At 42.1% G+C, this 21,659-nt stretch overlaps 1 protein-coding gene across 2 annotated transcripts in view; it reads left to right on the forward strand.

The window, feature by feature from the left end:
* The window catches only part of VPS39 (vacuolar protein sorting 39 homolog (S. cerevisiae)), a 46,863-nt gene that overhangs the window by 17,260 nt on the left and 7,944 nt on the right, over positions 1 to 21,659 (forward strand). For both annotated transcript variants that reach the window (XM_011989255.1, XM_011989256.1), the window contains 9 exons: positions 929 to 1,027; positions 1,423 to 1,515; positions 4,024 to 4,207; positions 10,135 to 10,255; positions 10,367 to 10,487; positions 14,456 to 14,585; positions 18,457 to 18,599; positions 20,784 to 20,927; positions 21,401 to 21,542. In XM_011989255.1, coding sequence (XP_011844645.1) covers positions 929 to 1,027; positions 1,423 to 1,515; positions 4,024 to 4,207; positions 10,135 to 10,255; positions 10,367 to 10,487; positions 14,456 to 14,585; positions 18,457 to 18,599; positions 20,784 to 20,927; positions 21,401 to 21,542 — 1,177 coding nt within the window. The remainder of the gene's footprint in view (positions 1 to 928; positions 1,028 to 1,422; positions 1,516 to 4,023; positions 4,208 to 10,134; positions 10,256 to 10,366; positions 10,488 to 14,455; positions 14,586 to 18,456; positions 18,600 to 20,783; positions 20,928 to 21,400; positions 21,543 to 21,659) is intronic.

Here is a 21,659-nt window from a genome sequence, read left to right on the forward strand (position 1 = left end):
TCACCATGTTGGCCAGGCTGGTCTCGAACTCCTGACCTCAGGTGATCTGCCTGCCTTGGCCTCCCAAAGTGCTGGGATTACAGGTGTGAGCCACCGCGTCCGACCCAAAGAGAATATTTAACTGTGTCAGAGAAATTTCTCTATTGGTGCGTAGCGTGAAGTTGAAGCGTTTGCATTTCCTGTGTGTAGGTTAATGAGAATCTAGTGCTATTGGCAAGAGACAACTAACCACGGACAAAAAGCTTGTCCTGGACAAGCCATTATTGGGAAAGCAAGACTGTAACAATATCATGAAGATAATTATAAGACATTAAATGGACTCTTGTTCTAAACAGATCACTGACGTCTTTGTCATTAGGGACTTTTCATTGTTCGGAAAAGACATCTCTCTTTATTTTTGCCAATTTATCATTTTTGCATTCTTCAGAATCTGCCTCACCCCTCTACTCAACTTACCATTTTTTAGCATTTATGTTCTACAATGACACTGCATCATTTTATGCCTAGGAATATTCTTTTCCTTGCTCTTTAAAGGCTTAAAAGTGGGCTTGATGTCACTAGCACATGGTCACGCCTGACCCAGCATGCGTTGATGGCCAGGAGCAAGAAACATTTAAGAGAAAAAAAGAGGGGAGGAGTTATATAGGGGAAGGACTGCCCCAGGATTTTCTTCTCTGAATTGTGAATGTCCATGTGATTTGCTGGTGCTGTGGTCTTTGGCTGGCAGCCCTTCCGGAGGAAGTGTTCCTCAGTCACTTGTTTCTTAGTGCATCTTAGAGAATGGTGTTCTGCTCAGCTTTCCTGGCAGGATGACTGTGTCACAGGGAATTTTCAGACTAGTAGCCATTTCAAGGTTGACAGTCTCTAATTTAGTCATCACTCAGGGAGAGTCATTGTATTCTCATTTGCTCTGCGTGTCTCCTCCCAGCACACAGAGACCGGTGAGGAGGTGTTACGGATGTGTGTGGCAGTAAAAAAGAAGCTGCAGCTCTATTTCTGGAAGGACAGGGAATTTCATGAATTGCAGGTGAGTCCTCTGTTCCTTGGCCCGTGGCTTGAGTAGGAACTGCTGCAGTAGCTCAGTTCTAACGAAGTTCAGGATTCCAGTCTTGTCGTTCTACACAGATGAATACTCTGGTATGAAGTGCATGAGAGCTTGTTGATGCTTACTTGTAATATGATTCTACAGTGTTTCTACAGATCGGTTTATTTCAAAGTGGGTTTTCACCGTTTCCAAATGTACTTTGTCCAGTTCGTGGACTTATATTTTTGTTAAGGGTAGTTTCCCGGCCTTGTGCCCGTAGAATTGTGCCTGGTGAGGGCGAGGGTTGTTTTGCAGAATGGAGGTTGCAGAATAACAGGAAAATCATGATTTTTAAAAAAAATATTTATTTCATTCAGATCCTTGCTCTCTTTTTTCAGGGGGACTTTAGTGTACCAGATGTGCCCAAGTCCATGGCGTGGTGTGAAAATTCTATCTGTGTGGGTTTCAAGAGAGACTACTACCTAATACGGGTAAAACCTTATTATTTTGCAAATATCATTAGTTTGTCTTGGGAAAGATGATTATGTGCTCCGAACTCCAGGTCAAGAGACCACTTTAAGTAGAGCTTTTGGCATAACAGGATTTCTTATTTGTATGTGTAGTTATCATTCATGCTTAGCACTTTTCATAAATAAGATGTCTTATTCAGGACTATTGGGACAAATGATGAAGGCTGTTTACCTCTGTCCAGTGGATCATCATGGACTGCTGTCCTAAGGCTTCGGTGCTCAGGAATTATAAACTAATTTTAGTATAAACTTAAGTAGTTTTAAGACTTTAAGTTTCATCTCCTGCCCTCCTATCTTTTTGTATATTTGTACTAAAAGTGATTTTCAAATTTCAAAAGCCACAAGTGTTTATTACAGAAAATATAGATAAGGAGATAAAGGAAGTACAAATCAACCATAGTCCCCCCACTCAGAAATAGTCACTGCCAACTTTTTGGTATATGAGCTTCCATCCTATTTGTAAAAATACCATGTTATACAATTGTTTTATAACCTGTGTTTTCTCTTAACATAAGTTGTAAATATCCATGATGTTGTTTTTCTCCAATATGCATACTATATGTAGAAAAGATTGATACACTGTTCGTTTCATTGAATAACCTAAATCTCTTAGCTTCACACCCCTCTCGTAATTCAGACATGGCAATTCTAGAAACTTTTCTCTCTGTCTTCCACTGGGTGAGCTCTTCATTGTTTTTTGTTTGTTTGTTTGTTTGTTTTAGACAGGGTTTCCCTGTGTCACCAGGCTAAAGTGCAGTGGCAGGATCTTGGCTTACTGCAACCTCTGCCTCCTGGGCTCAAGCAATCCTCCCACCTCAGCCTCCCAGGTAGCTGGAATCACACACGCCTACCACCGTGCCCAGCTAATTTTTGTATTTTTTGTAGAGATGGGGTTGCAATATATTGCATAGGCTGGTCTTAAACTCCTGGGCTCAAGCAGCCCTCCTGCCTCAACCTCCCAAAGTGCTGGGATTACAGCCACCATGCCCGGCCCCATTGTTACTTTGTTAATATATTTGTGCCATCTTTGTATCATTTGAATATCCTGATTTTATCAGCATCAGAGTTGCAGACTCCAGGAGGAGTCACTGCTGTGCAACTGACTAAATAGCAATTAGGTCTATAGAGGGTGAGAGAGCTCACAAGGAGTAAGGGAACTCAGCAAAAGCAGGAGTTAAGGCTCTCAGTTCTCTGACTACCTTGGATGCTGACATCACCTGCAGGGTGGGAAATCTTGCCTTAGGACCAGGTTATTCAGAAATTACTTATTTACATACAGTAAAATGTATTCTTTTTGGTGTACAGTTCTGTGTTTTGACAAATGCTTAGATTTATGTGACTAATGCCACACTCAAGATTCACAACACTACCATCACCCCCCAACATTCCCTCATATTGCCCCTTTGAAGTCACCTCCTTCTGTTCTCAGACCTGTGGTAACCACTCATCTGCTCTTCATCTCCTATAGCTTTGCCTTTTCCAGAACGTCATATGAATTGAATCACACAGTATGTCACCTTTTGAGTCTGGCTTCTTTCCCTTAGCAGAATGCATTGGAGATTCATCCATGTCGTTGTGCGTGTTAATAGTTTATTCTTTTTCATAGCTGAGTAGTAGTCTATGGCATGGATGTTTGTTTATCCATTCATCAGTTGATGGACAAAGTTGTTTTCCACTGGCGCGGTGGCTCACGTCTGTAATCCCAGCACTTTGGGAGGCCAAGACAGGCGGATCACGAGGTCAGGAGATCGAGACCATTCTGGCTAACATGGTGGAACCCCATCTCTACTAAAAATACAAAAAAAAAAAATAGCCTGGTGTGGTGGTGGGCGCCTATAGTTCCAGCTACTTGGGAGGCTGAGGCAGGAGAATTGCTTGAACCCAGGAGGCGGAGGTTGCAGTGAGCCGAGATTGCACCACTGCACTCCAGCCTGGGTGTCAGAGCAAGACTCTGTCTCAATTAAAAAAAAAAAAAAAAGTTGTTTTCAGTTTTTAGCAATTTTGAATAAAGCTGCTAAGACATTTGCATACAAGTGTTTGTGTAAACATACATTTTCATTCCTGGGCAAATGCCTGGAAATGGGATTGCTGGGGCATATGATAAGTGTATCTTTAAGGGGCATATGGTAAGTGTATCTTAAACTTTATAAGAAACCAACAAACAAAAAGGCTGCCCCATTTTGCATTCCCACCAGCAGTGAATGCGAGTTCTAGTTGCTCTGCATTCTCGCCAGCACCTGGCATTGTCAGTTGCCAGGCTAGATGCTTTTCTTTGCATTAGAGGACAAAAGAACGGGTTTTACATTGTGATAACAAAGCTTATTATAATGAACTCCGTAACATTTTCTTATGTCAAACAAGGAACATTATTGGCTTCTCTAGGTTTCGGGTTCTATCTGGATTTTTCCAGCCTGTATTCCTGCCTCTAGCTGGGGAATGCTAGGTGACTCACTCTGTTTTTTCCTATAGGTGGATGGAAAGGGGTCCATCAAAGAGCTCTTTCCAACAGGAAAACAGCTGGAGCCCTTAGTTGCACCTCTGGCAGATGGAAAAGTGGCTGTGGGCCAGGATGATCTCACCGTGGTACTCAATGAGGAAGGGATCTGCACACAGAAGTGTGCCCTGAACTGGACAGACATACCCGTGGCCATGGGTGAGACCAACAGTAGCTGCTGTTTCCCACTTTGGTTTGGGGTTGTGTGCCATTCCTGCAAGAACGGAGTCCCATTCATAGCTTTGGCAGACTGCTTCACATTGTGTCATTCACTTTCCGTTCCCCTTCTTATAAGCAGATGACATTTTAGGGTCATTAAAAATGGGATAGTCTAGTTCTTGCAGGAAGCTGAGGGGGAAAACATATAAACAGAAATGTTTATTTTAGGAAGTGATTGTCTACTGCTATTTTTTTACTTCTTAGTTTTTTTTTCTTCCTCCTTTTTTTAAGAGTTTTGATTGTGACCTCTGGCAAATAGACTACATTTGGAAATGAGTGGAAATTCGTTGTATGTTCCTATAGTATGAGTAATTCCATATTGAAGGGTTTTTAATGTCGTAATTCCATGTTGAAGCGTTTTTCTATTGTTGCTATTTTGTTGTTGTTGTTGCTTAGAGGCACAGACAACATTTAGGTGATTTAGGTGTCAGTCTCTATTCTACGCATTAGGTGCTTCTGTTCTTATGCTTGCTTCAGGTTCCCAGCTCTCCACAGTGGAATTGCTTGGAAGCATATAACCACTCTTGCCTCATTTTATTTTCAGTCAGAAGAGTGAGTATTACTAAAATAGTTGCTGCTGTGAAGTGGGACATGCTGACGTGCTTTCTATCTTTAAAGACCCCTGTCTCTGGAGACAAGAGTTATAGTCTTGGATAAAGAGATAAAACAAGGCACTGCTTAAGGTGTTAAATTGGATGAGTTAAAATTCGGTAGTTCAGGGAAAGGGAAGTTTGTTGTTTAATTAGTCAGGAAGAAGTTTCATTACATAGGTAAGATTGGACTATGTCAGGCAGGGAGTTTGGAACCTGGCTTGAAGAAAAATTTCCATTCAATCTAGGCAGAAAGCAGTTTGATAAATGAGTAGAAGTCCAAAGACGTGCCGATTTGGGAGAGGGCATTACAGAGCCTGACTTAACACAGGTGGTCTGAGTTACAGAGCAGTGAAATAGGGCTGGTTGTTAGATGTCCGTGAGAATGTCTGGGAGGCCAGTAGATTCCTAAATGGCAGAATGTCTTGATAAAAGCATCATGTTCTGGCTGGGCGCGGTGGCTCACACCTGTAATCCCAGCACTTTGGGAGGGTGAGGCAGGCAGATCTCCTGAGCTCAGGAGTTCACGACCAGCCTGCGTAACATGTTGAAACCCTGTCTCTACTAAAATATGAAAAAAAAAAAAAAAAGCTAGCCAGGCATGGCGGTGTGTGCCTGTGGTGCCAGCTACTTGGGAGGCTGAGGCAGGAGAATTGCTTGAAGGGAGGCAGAAGTTGCGGTGAGCCGAGATTGCGCCACTGCACTCCAGCCTGGGCAACAGAGCGACACTCCATCTCAAAAAAAAGCATCATGTTCTAGGGTGATTATTCTGGTTGTGGTTAGACATGAGTAGACCAGAAGGAAGAGAAATCAAAAGGTCAGTGTTTTTCAATGTCCAGGATTATGGATAGTAACAAGTTTGAGGGGCTTACGGGGCTTTGTGAGAGGCTTCCTGATGTTCTAGGGGACCTTGTTTTCCCTTCAGAAGAGGAACGTTGGTAGATGAGTTTAAGAGGCATGTAATATAATGGTCAGGTGTGTTTCTGATTTCCCAGTGTGAGAGTTCCTGTTTTCCAACCTTCGTTAGTGCCTGGGGCCTTCATCGGTGCTTCTCAGAACCATGTCTGTGTCTTACTGCTGAAGTACATTTTGAGGCACTTGCCCTGTGAGGTCTCCTTTGACCCTCCGGCAGGATTCGTCACTTCTCCTTGGTGCTTCCGTAACCCTTTCCGATATCTCTGTCACGGCAACTTGTCACACGTGAGCAGTCTGTCTCCTCTGTTCCTGTAGGAGCTCTGTGAGGTCTGAATGCATGTCTTGATCCACTTTGAGTCACTACTGCATAGTACAGTGCCTGAAACATCAGAGCAACTTAGAAAATGCTTGCTGAATAATTGCAGCATTATCCTTGTCAGTCATTATTTATATGCCTGCTGTACACCAGCCAGTCTCCCAAGTTTTGGAGATATAAAGAGATCCAGACCATCTCTATTGTCAACAAAAGATATGACAACCAAAGGGGTTTCTGTCATAGATTACCTTTTTAATTAAATGAGAACGTATTCAAGTGGGCCAGATTTTAAAAGGAGAAAGAAATTTTACGTATGTTTTACAAGTTAGCACTAAAGAGAATTGTACTAACTTTTCAAAATGAGGCCAGCATAAAAAGAAAAGAAAAAATTCAATATAAAACAATACGCTTTTAATTTTATTTTTCTGGTAGGATGAAAAATATCAGCCTAATAATAGCAGTAGCATTCAAAATGATAGAACTACAACTTAGTTCTCAGGTTACTCATTTCTGAGTTCCCTCCTAGCTTTGAAATTTTATTGTACTGTTCATTGATAGTATAAATTGCAAATATAATAGGAAAAACTTTTTATCAGAAAATGGATAATTAAAACAGTGCAGCAGCTCATGCCTGTAGTCCCAGCACAATGGGAGGCTGAGGCAGGAGGACTACTTGAGCCCAGGAGTTTGAGACCAGCCTGGATAACATAGTGAGACCCTGTCCCTACAAAAAATAAATTTAAGAAATTAGCTGGGCATTGTGCTGCACGCATGTAGTCCCAGGACTTTGGTGGCTGAGGTGGGAGGATTGCTTGAGCCTGGGAGATGGAGGCGGCAGTAAGCCGTGATCACACCACTCACTGCATTCCAGCCGGGCCTGCAGAGGGAGACTCTGTCTCAAAAAAAAAAAAAAAAAAAGGATAATTAGGAATATAAATTCATAGCAGATTAGACACACTAAGAAATTATTTTTATGAATATATTCTTTGAAGTTAAACTTCTATGTGGTAATTATGCATGTAGTGGTTTGCTTTTTACTAATTTTTTTACTTTTAAAAACACTTTTATTTTTAAATGTAAAAAACACATAACATACAATTTACCACCTGAGCCATTTTTAAGTGTATGGTTAAGTGGTATTAAGTATGTTAACATTGTTGTACAATAGATCTTCAGAACTTTTTTATGTTTCAAAACTGAAACTCTATACCCATTAACAACTCCTCAGTTCTCCCTCCAGCCCCTGAAGCCGCCATTCTCCTTTCTGCTTCTATGAATTTGACATCTTCTAGATACCTCGTATAAGGGGAATCATACAGTATTTGTCTTCCTGTGACTGCCTTATTTAATTTAGCATAATGTCTTCAAGGTTATGCTTTCCTTTTTCAGGCTGAACCTTAAAAGGGTAATATGTATTCCACTTAAAATTTAGATAATAAAATAATTACTTAAAAAGGTAATATTCCACTGTATGTATACACCACATTTTTTTTATCCGTCCATCTGTTCATGGATGCTTGGGTTACTTTCACCATTTGGCTACTGTGAATAATGCTGCTACGAACATGTGTGTGCAAATATCTCCCTGAAATCCTGATTTTCAGTTGTTTTGAATATATACCCAGAAATGGGATTCCTGGACCATATGGTGATTCTATTTTTAATTTTTTGAGGAACCACCATACTGTTTTCCATAGCAGCTGCACCATTTTACAGTCCCACCAATAGTGCACAAGGGTTCCAGTTTTTCCATATTCTGGTCAACACTTGTTATTTTCGTTTTTTTTTTTTGTTTTTTTTTTTTTTAATAGTAGCCATCCTAAAGGCTGATAAGGTGATATCTCACTGTGGTTTTTTACTAATTCTTGAGATAGTACAGCATATAGTCATAGAAAATACTTCTATTATCTCTAAGTTAGAGAAATTATGTTTCATATAGTATACAAATAATAAATTTATTTTACAGTTCATTGTAAGGTAAAGCAGATCCTTATTCAATCTTGTTCTGAGATTTGTGTTTTTAAAGATATGCTTTGTGTTGCTTATTTTCTAAGTTCCCTCCATTTATGTTAAATCTCCTTCACCATACAACTTCTCAAATATTGGAAGACTTGATTTGCAATGATTTTATGGTTTTGTCAGCTCTGCTTTTTGCATACTGACTTCGTTAGCACTGTGTGGAATTGTTTTGCTTCATCCTGCATGTTAAGCTTTGGACTGTCACATGCTTGTCAAAAAGTATAGAAAAAATAGTGGATTTATTAAAAGTTATTTTCAAAAGAGAGAGGAAGAGTGAAGAAAAGGAGTATAACCCAATAATTTGTACTGGATCAGAAGGGTAAATTTGATGTTATGGATAGATGAATCAAAGGTGTTTTTTTAGATATAATAGAGGAAAACAATTGTAAGACTTAACAGCAAGTATCAAATAGAAATGCCTACACTGAGAATTCTGTCCAGCCACCTTCTCTGTGTACCATTAAGCCGTTGTCTTAGTTCATTTGTGCAGCTATAAGAGGATACCACAGGCTAGGTAATTTATAAAAAACAGAAATTTATTTCCTCACAGTTTTGGAGACTTGGAAGTCCTAGATCAGGGTGCCAGCATCTGGTGTCTGGTAAGGGCCTTTTTGATGCTCCTTCACATGGTGGAAGGAGAAGGGTAAGAGGAAGATAAGCTCTGTGTTCTCACATGGCAGAAGAGAGAGAACCCACTCCCACAAGCCCTTTTCATAGCACATTAATCTGTTGATGAGGCTGGAGCCTCACCACCTAAACACCTCCCATGAGGCCCCACCTCCCAACACTTTTGCACTGGGGATTAGGTGTCCAATGCATAAGTTGGGGAGGGAATAAAAACAGTCAAACCATAGCAGCCATCAGGTGGAGCATCACACCTTTTCTCCGTGGAAATCTCTAGCAGAAACAACATTGGCTGGAAATGTGGGACTCTTCCCTTAGAATAATTTTAGGGAGAATAGAATTTGCCTTCCCTGCCCCCCTTCCTTTTTATTTATTTATTTATTATTTTTATTTTATTTATTCATTTTTTGAGACGGTCTCGCTCTGTCACCCAGGCTGGAGTGCAGTGGCGCAATCTCGACTCACTGCAAGCTCTGCCTCCCGAGTTCACACCATTCTCCTGCCTCAGCCTCCTGAGTGGCTGGGGCTACAGGCGCCCGCCACCACACCCGGCTAATTTTTTTGTATTTTTAGTAGAGATGGGGTTTCACCGTGTTAGCCAGGATGGTCTCTATCTCCTGACCTCGTGATCCGCCCGCTTTGGCCTCCCAAAGTGCTGGGATTACAGGCATAAGCCACTGCGCCCGGCCTCTTTTCCCCGCTTTCTGAGAGAATGAAGGAAGAGGTTCTGTTACCTGGTTCTCCCACTGATACATTGTTACGGGCAGCTGCAACTGGCCTTTGTCTGGCCTGGCTTTGTGATTGATGAAAAGGGAGCAAGTGAAACTTTTATACAGTTCTTTGGGGAATAAGGCAGGAGTGGGATCAGGCGACTGTCAGCACAGCTGATGTGTCTTTTTTGTGCAAAAGATTTCTCTTATCATAACTCAAGCAAAGCAATTTTTCTTCTTTTTCTTTTTCTTTTTTTAGAGCCAGGATCTCACTGTGTCACCCATGCTGGAGTGCAGTGGTGCAGTTATGGCTCATTGCAGCCTCAAACTCCTGGGCTCAAATGATCTTCGCACCTCAGCCTCCTGAGTAGCTGGGACTACAGGCGTGTGCCACCACACCTGACTAATTAAAAAAAAAATGTTTTTGTCGAGACAGTGTCTCACTAAGTTGCCTAGGTTGGTCTCAAACTCCCGGCCTACACGACCTTCCCACCTCAAACTCTCAAGTTGCTGGGATTACATGCCTGTTCTTTTTTCTTTCTGTCTGAATCACAGTGTAAGATCCTGGCTTGATACTTGACTAGTGGACTTTTTGGAGATCCATTTAAATGTATCTTAGAATGGGCAGCTGAAACACTCCATAAACCCAAAGCCTTAGACCAGAACAGCTGCTTTATATGTTCTCCTTCACAGAGCACCAGCCTCCCTACATCATTGCAGTGTTGCCTCGATACGTGGAGATCCGAACATTTGAACCGAGGCTTCTGGTCCAGAGCATTGAATTGCAAAGGCCCCGTTTCATTACCTCAGGAGGGTAAAGAATTTCTTTTTTTACTGTGGCTATATATTATCCCAAAATTGTAAAGTCACCTGTGTCATCACAAAGCCTGTGATCTTTTGCTAATATTCTTACTCTTGCCTCCAGATCAAACATTATCTATGTGGCCAGCAATCATTTTGTTTGGAGACTCATCCCTGTCCCGATGGCAACCCAAATCCAACAACTTCTCCAGGACAAGCAGTTTGAATTGGCTCTGCAGCTCGCAGTAAGTCTCGTTCGTGACTAGTCTGCCTTCCTTATTGTTCTTGAAAGTAGGTGATTTGGGTGTCAATGTTCATATTTGTTTTGGATTAGTAGACTAAGCACATAGCTGAAAGTCCGGGGCCTTGGATACTAGGTCTGACTCCACCATAAAATATCTGTGTAACTCTTAAGTGATTTTACTTTTTCACTTTATCTGTCCAATGTAGAATGAATATCAGTTATAGTAATAGTACCTTGTAGAATTAATGTGAGAGGCCAGGAGCGGTGGCTCACGCCTGTAATCGCAGCATTTTGGGAGGCCAAGGCGAGGAGATCACCTGAGATCAGGAGTTCGAGACCAGCTTGGCCAACATGGCAAAACCCCGTCTCCACTAAAAACACAAAAATTAGCTGGGCATGGTGGCAGGCACCTGTAATCCCAGCTACTCAGGAAGCTGAGGCAGGAGAATTGCTTGAACCCAGGAGGTAGAGTTGCGGTGAGCCGAGGTCATGCCACTGCACTCCAGCCTGGGTGACAGAGCGAGACTTTGTCTCAAAAAACAAAAAAAAATTAATGGGAGAATAAAATAATTTAATAGATATTGTATGGTCATGAAAAATTAAAGATAATGCAGACATTAAACTCTGGTAACAATCATAAATATGCTGTTATAGTCAAGTTGAATGCAACAACTAGAGGACCCCTCAAAATTCCTTTCCACAGTAGACGCCTATGTTTGGATAAGTAGGCTTTCTTTTGGTATTCTGAAACTACTTCAAGTTGTTGTATTCAGCCATGCTGCAGTCTTATATTTATGATACTTGCTGTAATGTTTGCAAGGGATCTTGTTCACAGCAAAATAGTGACCACCTCTTGTTCCAAGGTTGATGTCAGAGTCTGTGTCTTGTTATTTTAAACATCCTTAGTGATGATTATTGTCATCTGTAGGGGGTGGATTTGCTTTTAGGAAGCAACCAAAAGACATTCTGAGCCTAACCTAGTTGTTAAACCAGATATCGCTACTTTATGTATTTGGGGGTTTTTTGAGTTGTTTTGTTTTGTTTTGTTTTGTTTTTGGTTTTTTTGAGGCAGGGCCTCACTCTGTCACCCAGGCTGGAGTGCAGTGATACAGTTTTGGCTCACTGCAGCCTCAACCTCCTGGTCTCAAGTGATCAGCCTACCTCAGCCTCCTGTATTGCTGGGACCACAAACATGTACCACCACACTCAGCTAATTTTTTTTATTTTTTGTAGAGATAGGGTCTCACTTTGTTGCCCAGGCTGGCCTTGAACTCCTGAGCTCAAGTGATCCTCCCATCTCAGCCTCCCAAAGTGCTGGGGTTATAGATGTGAACCACCATGCCCAGCCTCAGATAGTGATACTTTAAAGAAGAGATTTTTATGAAGATGATAGTAATAAAACTGAATTTCTAGGGTATCCTGTAAACAATTTCTGAAAGGAAAGAAATTTTTTAGAATGCAGATACTTTTAGTTATCTATGGTGGCTACTCGTGAAGAATATTTACTTTGGATATATATGTTCTGGATTTAAAATAAAAATCTGATAGTCTAATAGTGTGACATAGTTAATATTCCATAAAGATGATTGCTTTCTTGGAGCACTGAATTTCAGCATCTTACTGTTTTTTTTCTACTCATGCATTGTCCTGTATTATTTTATTTTCATTTTTAAAAATAATACAATTGAATGCCCATGAACGCACCATCCTACCCAAGAACCATAACTTTTATAACTTTTTATAGTCCTTCCCATCCCATCCCTCTGCCTCCCCTCCAGATGTAATCATTATCCTAAATTTTGTATTTATCATGACCTTACTCTTTTACATATACATTTAAAATATATATTTAATATATAAATACATGTTTACATGTAAAATATGTATTTAATGATTAAACACATATGTTTAATCTTTTACATATATTTAATATATGGAAGTATGTATTTAGTTTTTGAACTTTATAGAAAGGTTACGCAGTAGGAAACTCTTTAGTCTATTTTTCTCAGCAGGAAGGTCTCAGAGTCTTCTCAGTGATCTTCCTAGTTCAGGTTGTTTAATCTCAGGTAAAGAAAATGGAAGTGGGTTCCTATTTTTCCTTCTCTTTTCTAGGCTCATACTTATTTTGTGTTCTGCCCTTTTTATGACAAAAAAGGTTTGATTGACATCATCTTAGTCCAGGAAGAACCTGTCTTTTATTTGAATAGATAAGCAAACATAATAGAACTTTCAGAGGGAAATTACAAACTAAACTTTGGCATTGATAAGTCCTGGAGCCAAGTGTCAGAGAGGGACAGTTCACTGTGGGCTGGAAAAGGCATCCTATGGCTAGACACTTGAGTTGACCCTTTAAGAATATGTTAGATTAGGATCAAGAGCAGGAAATGGAACATTCCATTCCAGATGGAGAGGAAGTTAAAGAAGTGAAAAGTGTGGCTTATGTCTATCACATTTGGAGCCTGTCCTGACTGGAGAAGAAGGTGTGGCATAAGTGTTCGAGACTCAGCTAGATAAGGAGGCTGGCACCAGGTTTTGGAAGCCTTTGAAGCACCAAGCAGGAGAGTTGAGACCAGGGACAGCCACATGTTGATGATGGCTTGGACTAGTGTGGCGGTAATAGGAAAAGAAAGGAAGGGGGGAAATTAAGAGACATTTTGAAAGGAAAAACTAAATTTGATAAAGATTGGCTAAAGAGGTATAAGGAGAAAATAAGTTATGAGGAAGAAGCAAAGTTCATAGCAGCTGCATTTGTTTAGCTTTTACTGAGACTAGGACCTTTCCCAGCTGTGCCAGCTATGCCAGATGGCTTTCTTTTTTTTTTTTCCCCAAGACAGAGTTCAGAGTCTTCCTCTATCGCCAGGCTGGAGTGCAGTGGTGCAATCTTGGCTCACTGCAACCTCTGCCTCCTGAGTTCAAGCAGTTCTCCTGCCTCGGCCTCCTGAGTAGCTGGGATTACAGGCATGTGCCACCACACCCAGCTAATTTTTGTGTTTTTAGTAGAGACGGGTTTCACCATGTTAGCCAGGCTGGGTCTCGAACTCCTGACCTGAGGTGATCCACTCACCTTGGTCTCCCAAAGTGCTGGGATTACAGGCGTGAGCCACCGTGCCTGGCCCAACCCATCCTTTATGTCTCAGATTAGGTCCCTCTTGGAATCCATGCTGGACCCCTGACTCCAACTGGATTGGGGACCCCTACCACATGCTTGTCATCACTCTTACCCTATTTTGTTTTGATTTTGTGTTTTTAAACTAAACTAGGTTTTATTCAGATTTGACCAGTTTTTCTATTAGTGTCCTTTTTTCTGTTCCAGAATCAAATCCAGAAATCAGATTGCATTTAGTTGTCATGTGTCCTTAGTGTCCTCTGGTCTGTGACATTTTATCTTTCCTTGTTTTTCATGACCATGACAATTTTCAGGATTACCAGTTAGGCATCTCGTAGAAACCCTGTTGTGTTTTAATTGCGTACTTAGCAGTCTTACAGTTAGATTGTAAGGGCAGGCTGCAAGGCAGATACCATGTGGCTGTCTCATACACTTTGTTTTATTTTTTATTTATTTATTTATTTATTTTGAGATGGAGTCTCACTCTGTCACCCAGGCTGGAGTGCAGTGGCACGATCTTGACTCACTGCAGCCTCTACCTCCCGGGTTCAGGTGATTCTCCTGCCTCAGCCTCTCGAGTAGCTGGGACTACAGGCACTTGCCACCACGCCCGGCTACTTTTTTGTATTTTTAGTAGAGACGGGGTTTTACCATGTTAGCCAGAATGACCTCGATCTCTTGACCTCATGATCTGCCCGCCTCGGCCTCCCAAAGTGCTGGGATTACAGGCGTGAGCCATCGCGCCCGGCCTTGTCTTGTATGCTTTGGCGTCTGTAGCTCCTAGCATCTTCTCTAACATCAAGAACATACTGAACAGTATTTGTTGAGTGAGTGAGCTCTTACCTATTCTACTCCGTTATTAGGAAATGAAAGATGATTCCGACAGTGAAAAGCAACAACAAATTCATCACATCAAGAACTTGTATGCTTTCAACCTCTTCTGCCAGAAGCGTTTTGATGAGTCCATGCAGGTCTTTGCTAAACTTGGCACAGGTAACAAGTGGTGAGGCCTTCATATAAGGAACTGGTGGAGGAGGGGAGCCTGAAAAGTATGGGAAGAAATGATAATAGACTTCTGAAAATGGAGAAAGTTTAGGCTCATCTAAATTGATCCTCATACCCAGCAAGATCCTGTGGGGTGGCCATAGTGGTTACCTGTCTATACTCCTAATCCTGTGAATCTGGTCTTCTCAATAAATGTGGACTCCCAGTTTTCCAGTATGATATGCCCTTGCCATTAAAAAAAGGTAGCAGCAGGTCATTCAGTTCAACAGATGGGTATTTGATCAGCTAGTGTTCATTGAATGCTGTTCTAGACCAAATTCCTTGAATTAAACTGCAAATCATTTTTGAGAGCCAACACAGGGCAGCGCCATGAAGCCCTTCCTTTTCTTAGTGTCCTGAAACCTCTCGACGTGAGTGTAGTGGCGAGGAGCAGGTGCCCTGGGGTCTGCCTCAGTTCCGGCAGAGTACTGGACCTCTCTGTGTTTCTGCTTTCTCCTCTGCAAAAAAGGGATGATCATACTACTGCTTACCTTAGAGTGTTGCTGTAAGGATTATATGAAGTGCTTTGAACAGTGTGTGGCACTTAACAAGTGCTCTGTAAGTGTTTGATGTTATTAGTATTCAATATCATTACTGTATATTCAAAACTGTATATTCCAGTTTTGCTTAATTTGGATCAATCTATATATATACTTGGTTTGACTCTGTATCATACTAGTATCTCCTCTTCTCCTCTTCATTGCTTTGCCTTTTTTCTACCATTCCTCAACCTTGGCCAGTAATGAACTGTGGTAACTCCCTGTATCAGTCAAGATTCTTGGTTGTGAGCAATGGAGACCAACTCTGGATCATTTAAGTAGAATCTGGATAAATTAAGCAAAGTTTATTGGAATGTTAGGGTAATGACAGTTGGAAGAACCCATAAAATTGATGGGAGATTAGGTGGAGAATAGATGGAAATGAAGGGAGCTCTGGAGGCCCTCCCAGCTGGAAACAGGAAGCCACAGAATGATCAGTTTGCAGCTAGGACAGGCTGGGCCATCCTGCACTAGCATAGCCACCTCCTTAGCCGTTGCCACTGCCACTTCCCCTGTTGTTGCATCCCTGATAAAAATTGCCACCTACAGTGTATTAGCTATCTAATGCTATGTCACAAATCTCCCCAAAACTGTATGGCTTAAAGTAACCGTAGTCATCCATCTCTGTTAGTACTTGTTGGTCAGGAATTTGAGAAGGGGTCAGCTGCACTGTCCTTGCTTCACGTCTCTCAGGCAGTTGTAGTCTTATGTCAACTGGGCTACCATCATTTGAAATATGGACCGAGCTAGAAGATCCACTTCCAAGCTGGCTCACTTATATGGCTGACAAGGTGGTGCTAGCTGGAGCTGGGGGCCTCAGTTCTTATCCAAGTGGGTCTCTCTTCAGAGCTGCTTGAGTGTCCTCATGCGTAACAGCTGGCTCTTTCTGGAAAGAGTGTCTAAGGGACCTAGGCAGAAGCCTCAGTGGTCTTTTGTGACTCTCACTCCTGCTATATTCTGTTGGTTTACAAGGGTCCTGCCATGTTCAAGGCAAGGAAGTTCAGACTTCGCCTCTTGATGGAGGAGTGTCATGTTATCTAAGAGGAGCACATAGGGTGGGATGTATGATATATGTTGGTGTGTACCACACTGCTTGTATCCTTGCATCATTTTCTCCAGATCAGGGGATCTGATTAGCCAGGATTAGGTCATGGTCTGACCCCCAGACTCTACCAGGAGTGGAGAAAGAGGTTTGGCTCCCTTCTGCTTCTGAAGGCAAAGGTAGGTCCCTAGAGCTATCCTCCCACCAAGACTCCACATAGCCTGGAAGAGAGAACTTGCCCTTATCTGAAGTACCTAGAGTAGGCAGATTCATGGAGACCACAAGTAAAATAGAGGTTCCCAGGGGCTGGAATGGAGGGACAATAGGGAGTAATTGTTTATTATTGGGCAGTTTCAATTTGAGATGATGGAAGAGTCCTGGAGATGGATGGTACTGATGGTTGCACAACAGTGTGAATGTATTTAATGCCGCTGAATTGTAGGCTTACAAATAGTTAAAAGGATAAATATTGTAGCGTGTGTATTTTACCACATATAGACACACAGATTGTTGGATGAGTTGAAGTAGCAGAAGACAGGGGTCTACTACTGGCCATGGATATGGGCATATCCCTGTGACCCAGAGGTCAGCAAGTTGCTGCTGCTTCCACTGCCTAAGGCCTGCAGTGACCTCCGTTCCCACAGAGCTGACGACTGGGTGTGGGCTGCTGTATCCAGGCAGGTGCCTCTACGGAGTGGCAGAGCTGTAACCAGACACTGGCAGTGCCGTGTCTGGCGGCACACACGCATGAGCTGGAAGAAGGAGGCTTCCGTCTCACTTTCATTTCCACATCTCATAGCCTGTGTCTGGTGGAACCAGATTTTCACTTAGAACCCTGACTGCTAGGGAGTTTGAGAAAAGTCGTTTTCAGTTTTATAGCCCCTGTGGACTAGAAAGGAGTAGAAATGGATGGGAAGTGCCAATTGACCAATAAACAATAGCATTCCACAGTATTATAAATTATAATAAATGTAAATTATAGTAAGTTATATAACCAGTTAACCAGCCCCCAGTGGCAGTGAGGGGATATGTTGGCTACTTACAGCATTTTCCTGTTACAATCTGGGAGTGACCAGGTACAGTGGCTCATGCCTATAATCCCAGCTTTTTGGGAGACCAAAGAGAGAGGATTGCTTGAGCCCAGGAGTTCAAGACCAGCGTAGGCAACATCGTGGACATCATCTTTACAAAAAATTTAAAAGTAATTAGTTGGCAGGGTAGTAATGCCTGTAGTCTCAGCTACTTGGGAGGGTGAGGCAGGAGGATCACTTGAGCCAAGAGGTCAAGACTACAAGAAGCCAAGATTGTGCCACTGTACTCCAGCCTGGGAGACAGAGCAAAACCCTGTCTAAAAAAAAAAAATCTGTGAGCATCTGTGAGAACATAAATTCTAAGGCAGAAGGAAAATGTCACCTCTTTAATATTGTTAATGTGTACCATTTTGATTCTTAAAGTAGCAGAACATTTTCCCACTTATTTATACTCTCTTATCAGTTGGTCTTGTCTTTTGGTCATTTATCAAATGAAGTCTTACATTTTATTACCAATTTATGTGAATTTGTTTATCTAATCAACATATTACCCTCTTTTTAAAATTTTTTTTGAGACAGGGTCTCTACTCTTGCCCATGCTGGAGTATAGTGGCATGATTCACAGCTCACTGCAGCCTCGACCTCCTGGGCTCAAGCGATCCTCCCACCTCAGCCTCCCAAGTAGCTGGATACAGGCACGTGCCACCATGCCCAGCAAATTTAAAATTTTTTTGTAGACATGGGGTCTCACTATGCTGCCCAGTCTTGTAATCAACAAATTAGTCTCTTGCCATGTGTATTACAAATATATTCCCTAGCCTGTTGTTTGCTTTTTTTTTAGTAATGTTTCTTTTTTTGACACAAATTTTTTATTGTTAAGTTTCTTGATCTCTTCTACTTCAACATCAGCATTTTTCCTTAAAAACTTTTTATTCTCTACTTTCAGATGCTTGATAAATATTCAATTCTAATTCTGTGTGTGTATTTGAATACAGTCATGCCATTTTTGTGATGTTTTAGTGAATTTTAACATATGTATAAAGAATGCTCAAATCATAAGTCTACAGCTCATTGAATGTTTATGAACTGAGAGTCTGTTTTTAAAAAATCAGTCTGGAACTTATTTTGCTATAGTAATAGTCTTGTTTTATTTTATCCCTAAATTGTTGGGCTCCTTTCCAGAGGAATCATGTTTACCTTCCATATAGATCCCACCCATGTGATGGGCCTGTACCCGGACCTGCTGCCCACAGACTACAGGAAGCAGTTGCAGTATCCCAACCCACTGCCTGTGCTCTCCGGGGCTGAATTGGAGAAGGCTCACTTAGCTCTGATTGACTACCTGACACAGGTAGGTGTAATACAGAGTGCGTGAAAGAGTTTGCCTGGGAGTTTCAGTGCTTGTTTCTCTATGGCAAGGAATTTAAGGCCTTCTCTAATGCTAAGGCATTCTATAAATTAATGCTCTAGGAAGTCTGCCTGGGGTAAAGTTTCTTTCTGCTACTTCTTCTAACTTAACAGTACCATTGAAGTGGGGTTTTCTGCCAAATCTTGATAATAATAAACACACCCAATGCCTAGTAAATTCACACTAAGCTGTTATAGAAACTAAAAAAGGTAAATTTTAGTTGATAGAAGCATACAAGTTTTTTTTAAAACAAACTTTTTGTAACATACATAGTTTTGGGGAAAATGCCTCCTGTATGTGGAACCACTTGGAAAACACACAAAAAAAGTACAAAACAGAAACACAAATTACCTATAACTCTACCACCAGAATATAAGAAACTAACATTTTAGTGTTGCCCTTCCAGACATTTATGTCTGTGAATTAGCTTTTGTTTATTTACTTCTTGGTTTATTTATTGCAAATGGATATCAAATTATAGATTGTTTTATAGCTTACTTTTAAAAACTGTAGCCATATACTGAGAAAGTACTTCCTTGTCAATAAATATCCTTCTATAACATGTTTTTAAGGGAGGTATTTAGATTTAAAATTTTTTATGATTTGCTATTATAGACATGTATATTTTAAGTCAGCACTAAAACCAGCATCTCCATTAGTCCCTTAATCCTAGATTTCTGTCACGGAAGGCTACTGTTTATTTCCTGTGTACCCGTTCAGAATCAGAGACCTTATTGATATTTTTTCCTCTTAAGTGTTCTGCAGACCTTTGTAGGGGTCTCCAGAACGCTCCAGGGTAGGCACTGAGAAGTATTGCCGTTGGCTGGGGCGGTGGCTCCTGCCCGTAATCCCAGCACTTTGGAAGCCCGAGACAGGAAGATCACCTGAGGTCAGGAGTTTGAAACCAGCCTGGCCAACATGGTGAAACCCTTCTCTACTAAAAATACAAAAATTAGCTGGGTGTGGTGGCCCACGCCTGTAATCCCAGCTACTCAGGAGGCTGAGGCAGGAGAATTGCGTGAACCCAGGAGGCAGAGCTGGCAGTGAGCTGAGATTGCACCACTGCACTCCAGCCTGAGCGACAGAGTGAGACTCTGTCTCAAAAAAAAAATAAATAAATAAGAAGTATTGCTGGAAAAATTGTCATGCTGCTTTGCACTCCCTGCCTCTGGGTCAGTGAGTTCCCGCAGGTCTGATCAGGCATGGGTGGCCTTGGCCCTTCCTTGACACGGGGCTCCAAGGGTACCCTCCTGGGGCTGGCAGCCTGCAAGGAGCACACAAACTTGCCACTGCCTACACACTGCACACACTGTGCTAAGTAAAAAAGATTCCTGGGCATAGTATCTCCCAAAGCCTGTGGCACTGTGGAAGGCCCTCCACTGCCAGTGTCTTAGCCGCAGGAAGGTGAGCACATGTCCTTCCCTGGCCTTCTCCACTGACACTGGGAATGCATGAAGTAACTGACACTAATATTGTGCCAGAGAGATGGCAGAGCAAGACCATGGGCTCTGCCAGACTCAAGAGAATACCTACTGGATGAAGTTCTAGGATAGGCAGAAACTCATCTCCAGGGATTGAAAGCAGATCAGTGGGTGGGATTGTTTGGGAACAGCACGAGGAACTTTCTGGAGTGATAGAAATGTTATCTTCCTTCACTGAGGTGGTGGTTACATGCATGTATACATCTGTCAAAATGTATCTTGGTACACTTTAAAAGATTAGATTTTATTGTAAGTTATACCTCAATAAGGTTGATTTAAAAAAAAATAGAAGAACATGGGCTTTGGAGTCAGACCCCACTTTGAATCCTGCCTTACCCCTTACGTAGCAGCTGACATCTGTGCCTTGGGTTCCTCACCTGTAAAATAAGGGTAATATTATCGGCATTTGTTTTAGGATTAAGACGGTATATATAAAGTGCTCGGCATGGTGCCTGGTCTGTAGTAAATAGTCAATAAATAATTGTTGTTGCCTCCGTGGCAGTTTGGCAGTACTAAAAATCGAATGCTAATGTCAGATCAGGCCAGTGGGCATGAGCTGATTTGGAGGTATTCAGAATTACTCAGTAGCTCAGGTGACAAAGGAAGACTTTGTCCTGGCCTTAACCCCACATTTTGACCTTTGCAGAAACGAAGTCAATTGGTAAAGAAGCTGAACGACTCTGATCACCAGTCAAGCACCTCCCCACTCATGGAAGGCACTCCCACCATCAAATCCAAGAAGAAGCTGCTACAAATCATCGACACCACCCTGCTCAAGTGCTATCTCCATGTGAGTTACCCGAGCGCTCGGGCGCCACAATTCCCAGTTACCCTGACAGTCTGGGAAAGTAAAAGGGAATGCTAGACCCTGGGGGACCTGCCACTAGTAAGAGTGAAGTCTTTGATTCTGGAAACCATATAGACTTTCCTGATGCCTGTGAGTCTCTTGGAATTAAGAGGATAAGGCAAGATATCAATGCACAATTGTACAGTGGGTTCATCTTCTCTGGTCGGATTGCAGTTCGTGCTACAAAGTCAGCTGGGACAGTATTTCCTTCAAGAAGTGCTGTCCCTCTTCTCCCCCACAGAACATTAAAACACATTGTGCGAAGGTCCATAAATGCTCTAAAAGCCTCTACCTGCTGTCCTGAAAGACAGGAAGCTGTCTGCTTCCTCTTGCTTGTGCTACATTCCTGGCCTTTCAGCCTAGAGCAGGCCTGGGCTAGGGAAGCAGTTTCCACTGAACTCTTGCTCTTTCTGCAGACAAATGTGGCCCTGGTGGCCCCCTTGCTTCGCCTGGAGAACAATCACTGCCACATTGAGGAGAGCGAGCACGTGCTGAAGAAGGCTCACAAGTACAGTGAGCTTATCATCCTGTATGAGAAGAAGGGGCTCCACGAGAAAGGTGTGGGGCTGGTTCCTTGTATCTGGGAGGGGCTCTTGTACATGGCAGGGGAAACCTACTGAGATGTGACAAATCTCCCATGGGGAAAAGGCTCATGACCTTGTTCTTGGGCTTGGT

This window comes from Mandrillus leucophaeus, unplaced genomic scaffold (assembly GCF_000951045.1).
Source record: "Mandrillus leucophaeus isolate KB7577 unplaced genomic scaffold, Mleu.le_1.0 Scaffold35, whole genome shotgun sequence".
Taxonomy (NCBI): domain Eukaryota; kingdom Metazoa; phylum Chordata; class Mammalia; order Primates; family Cercopithecidae; genus Mandrillus; species Mandrillus leucophaeus.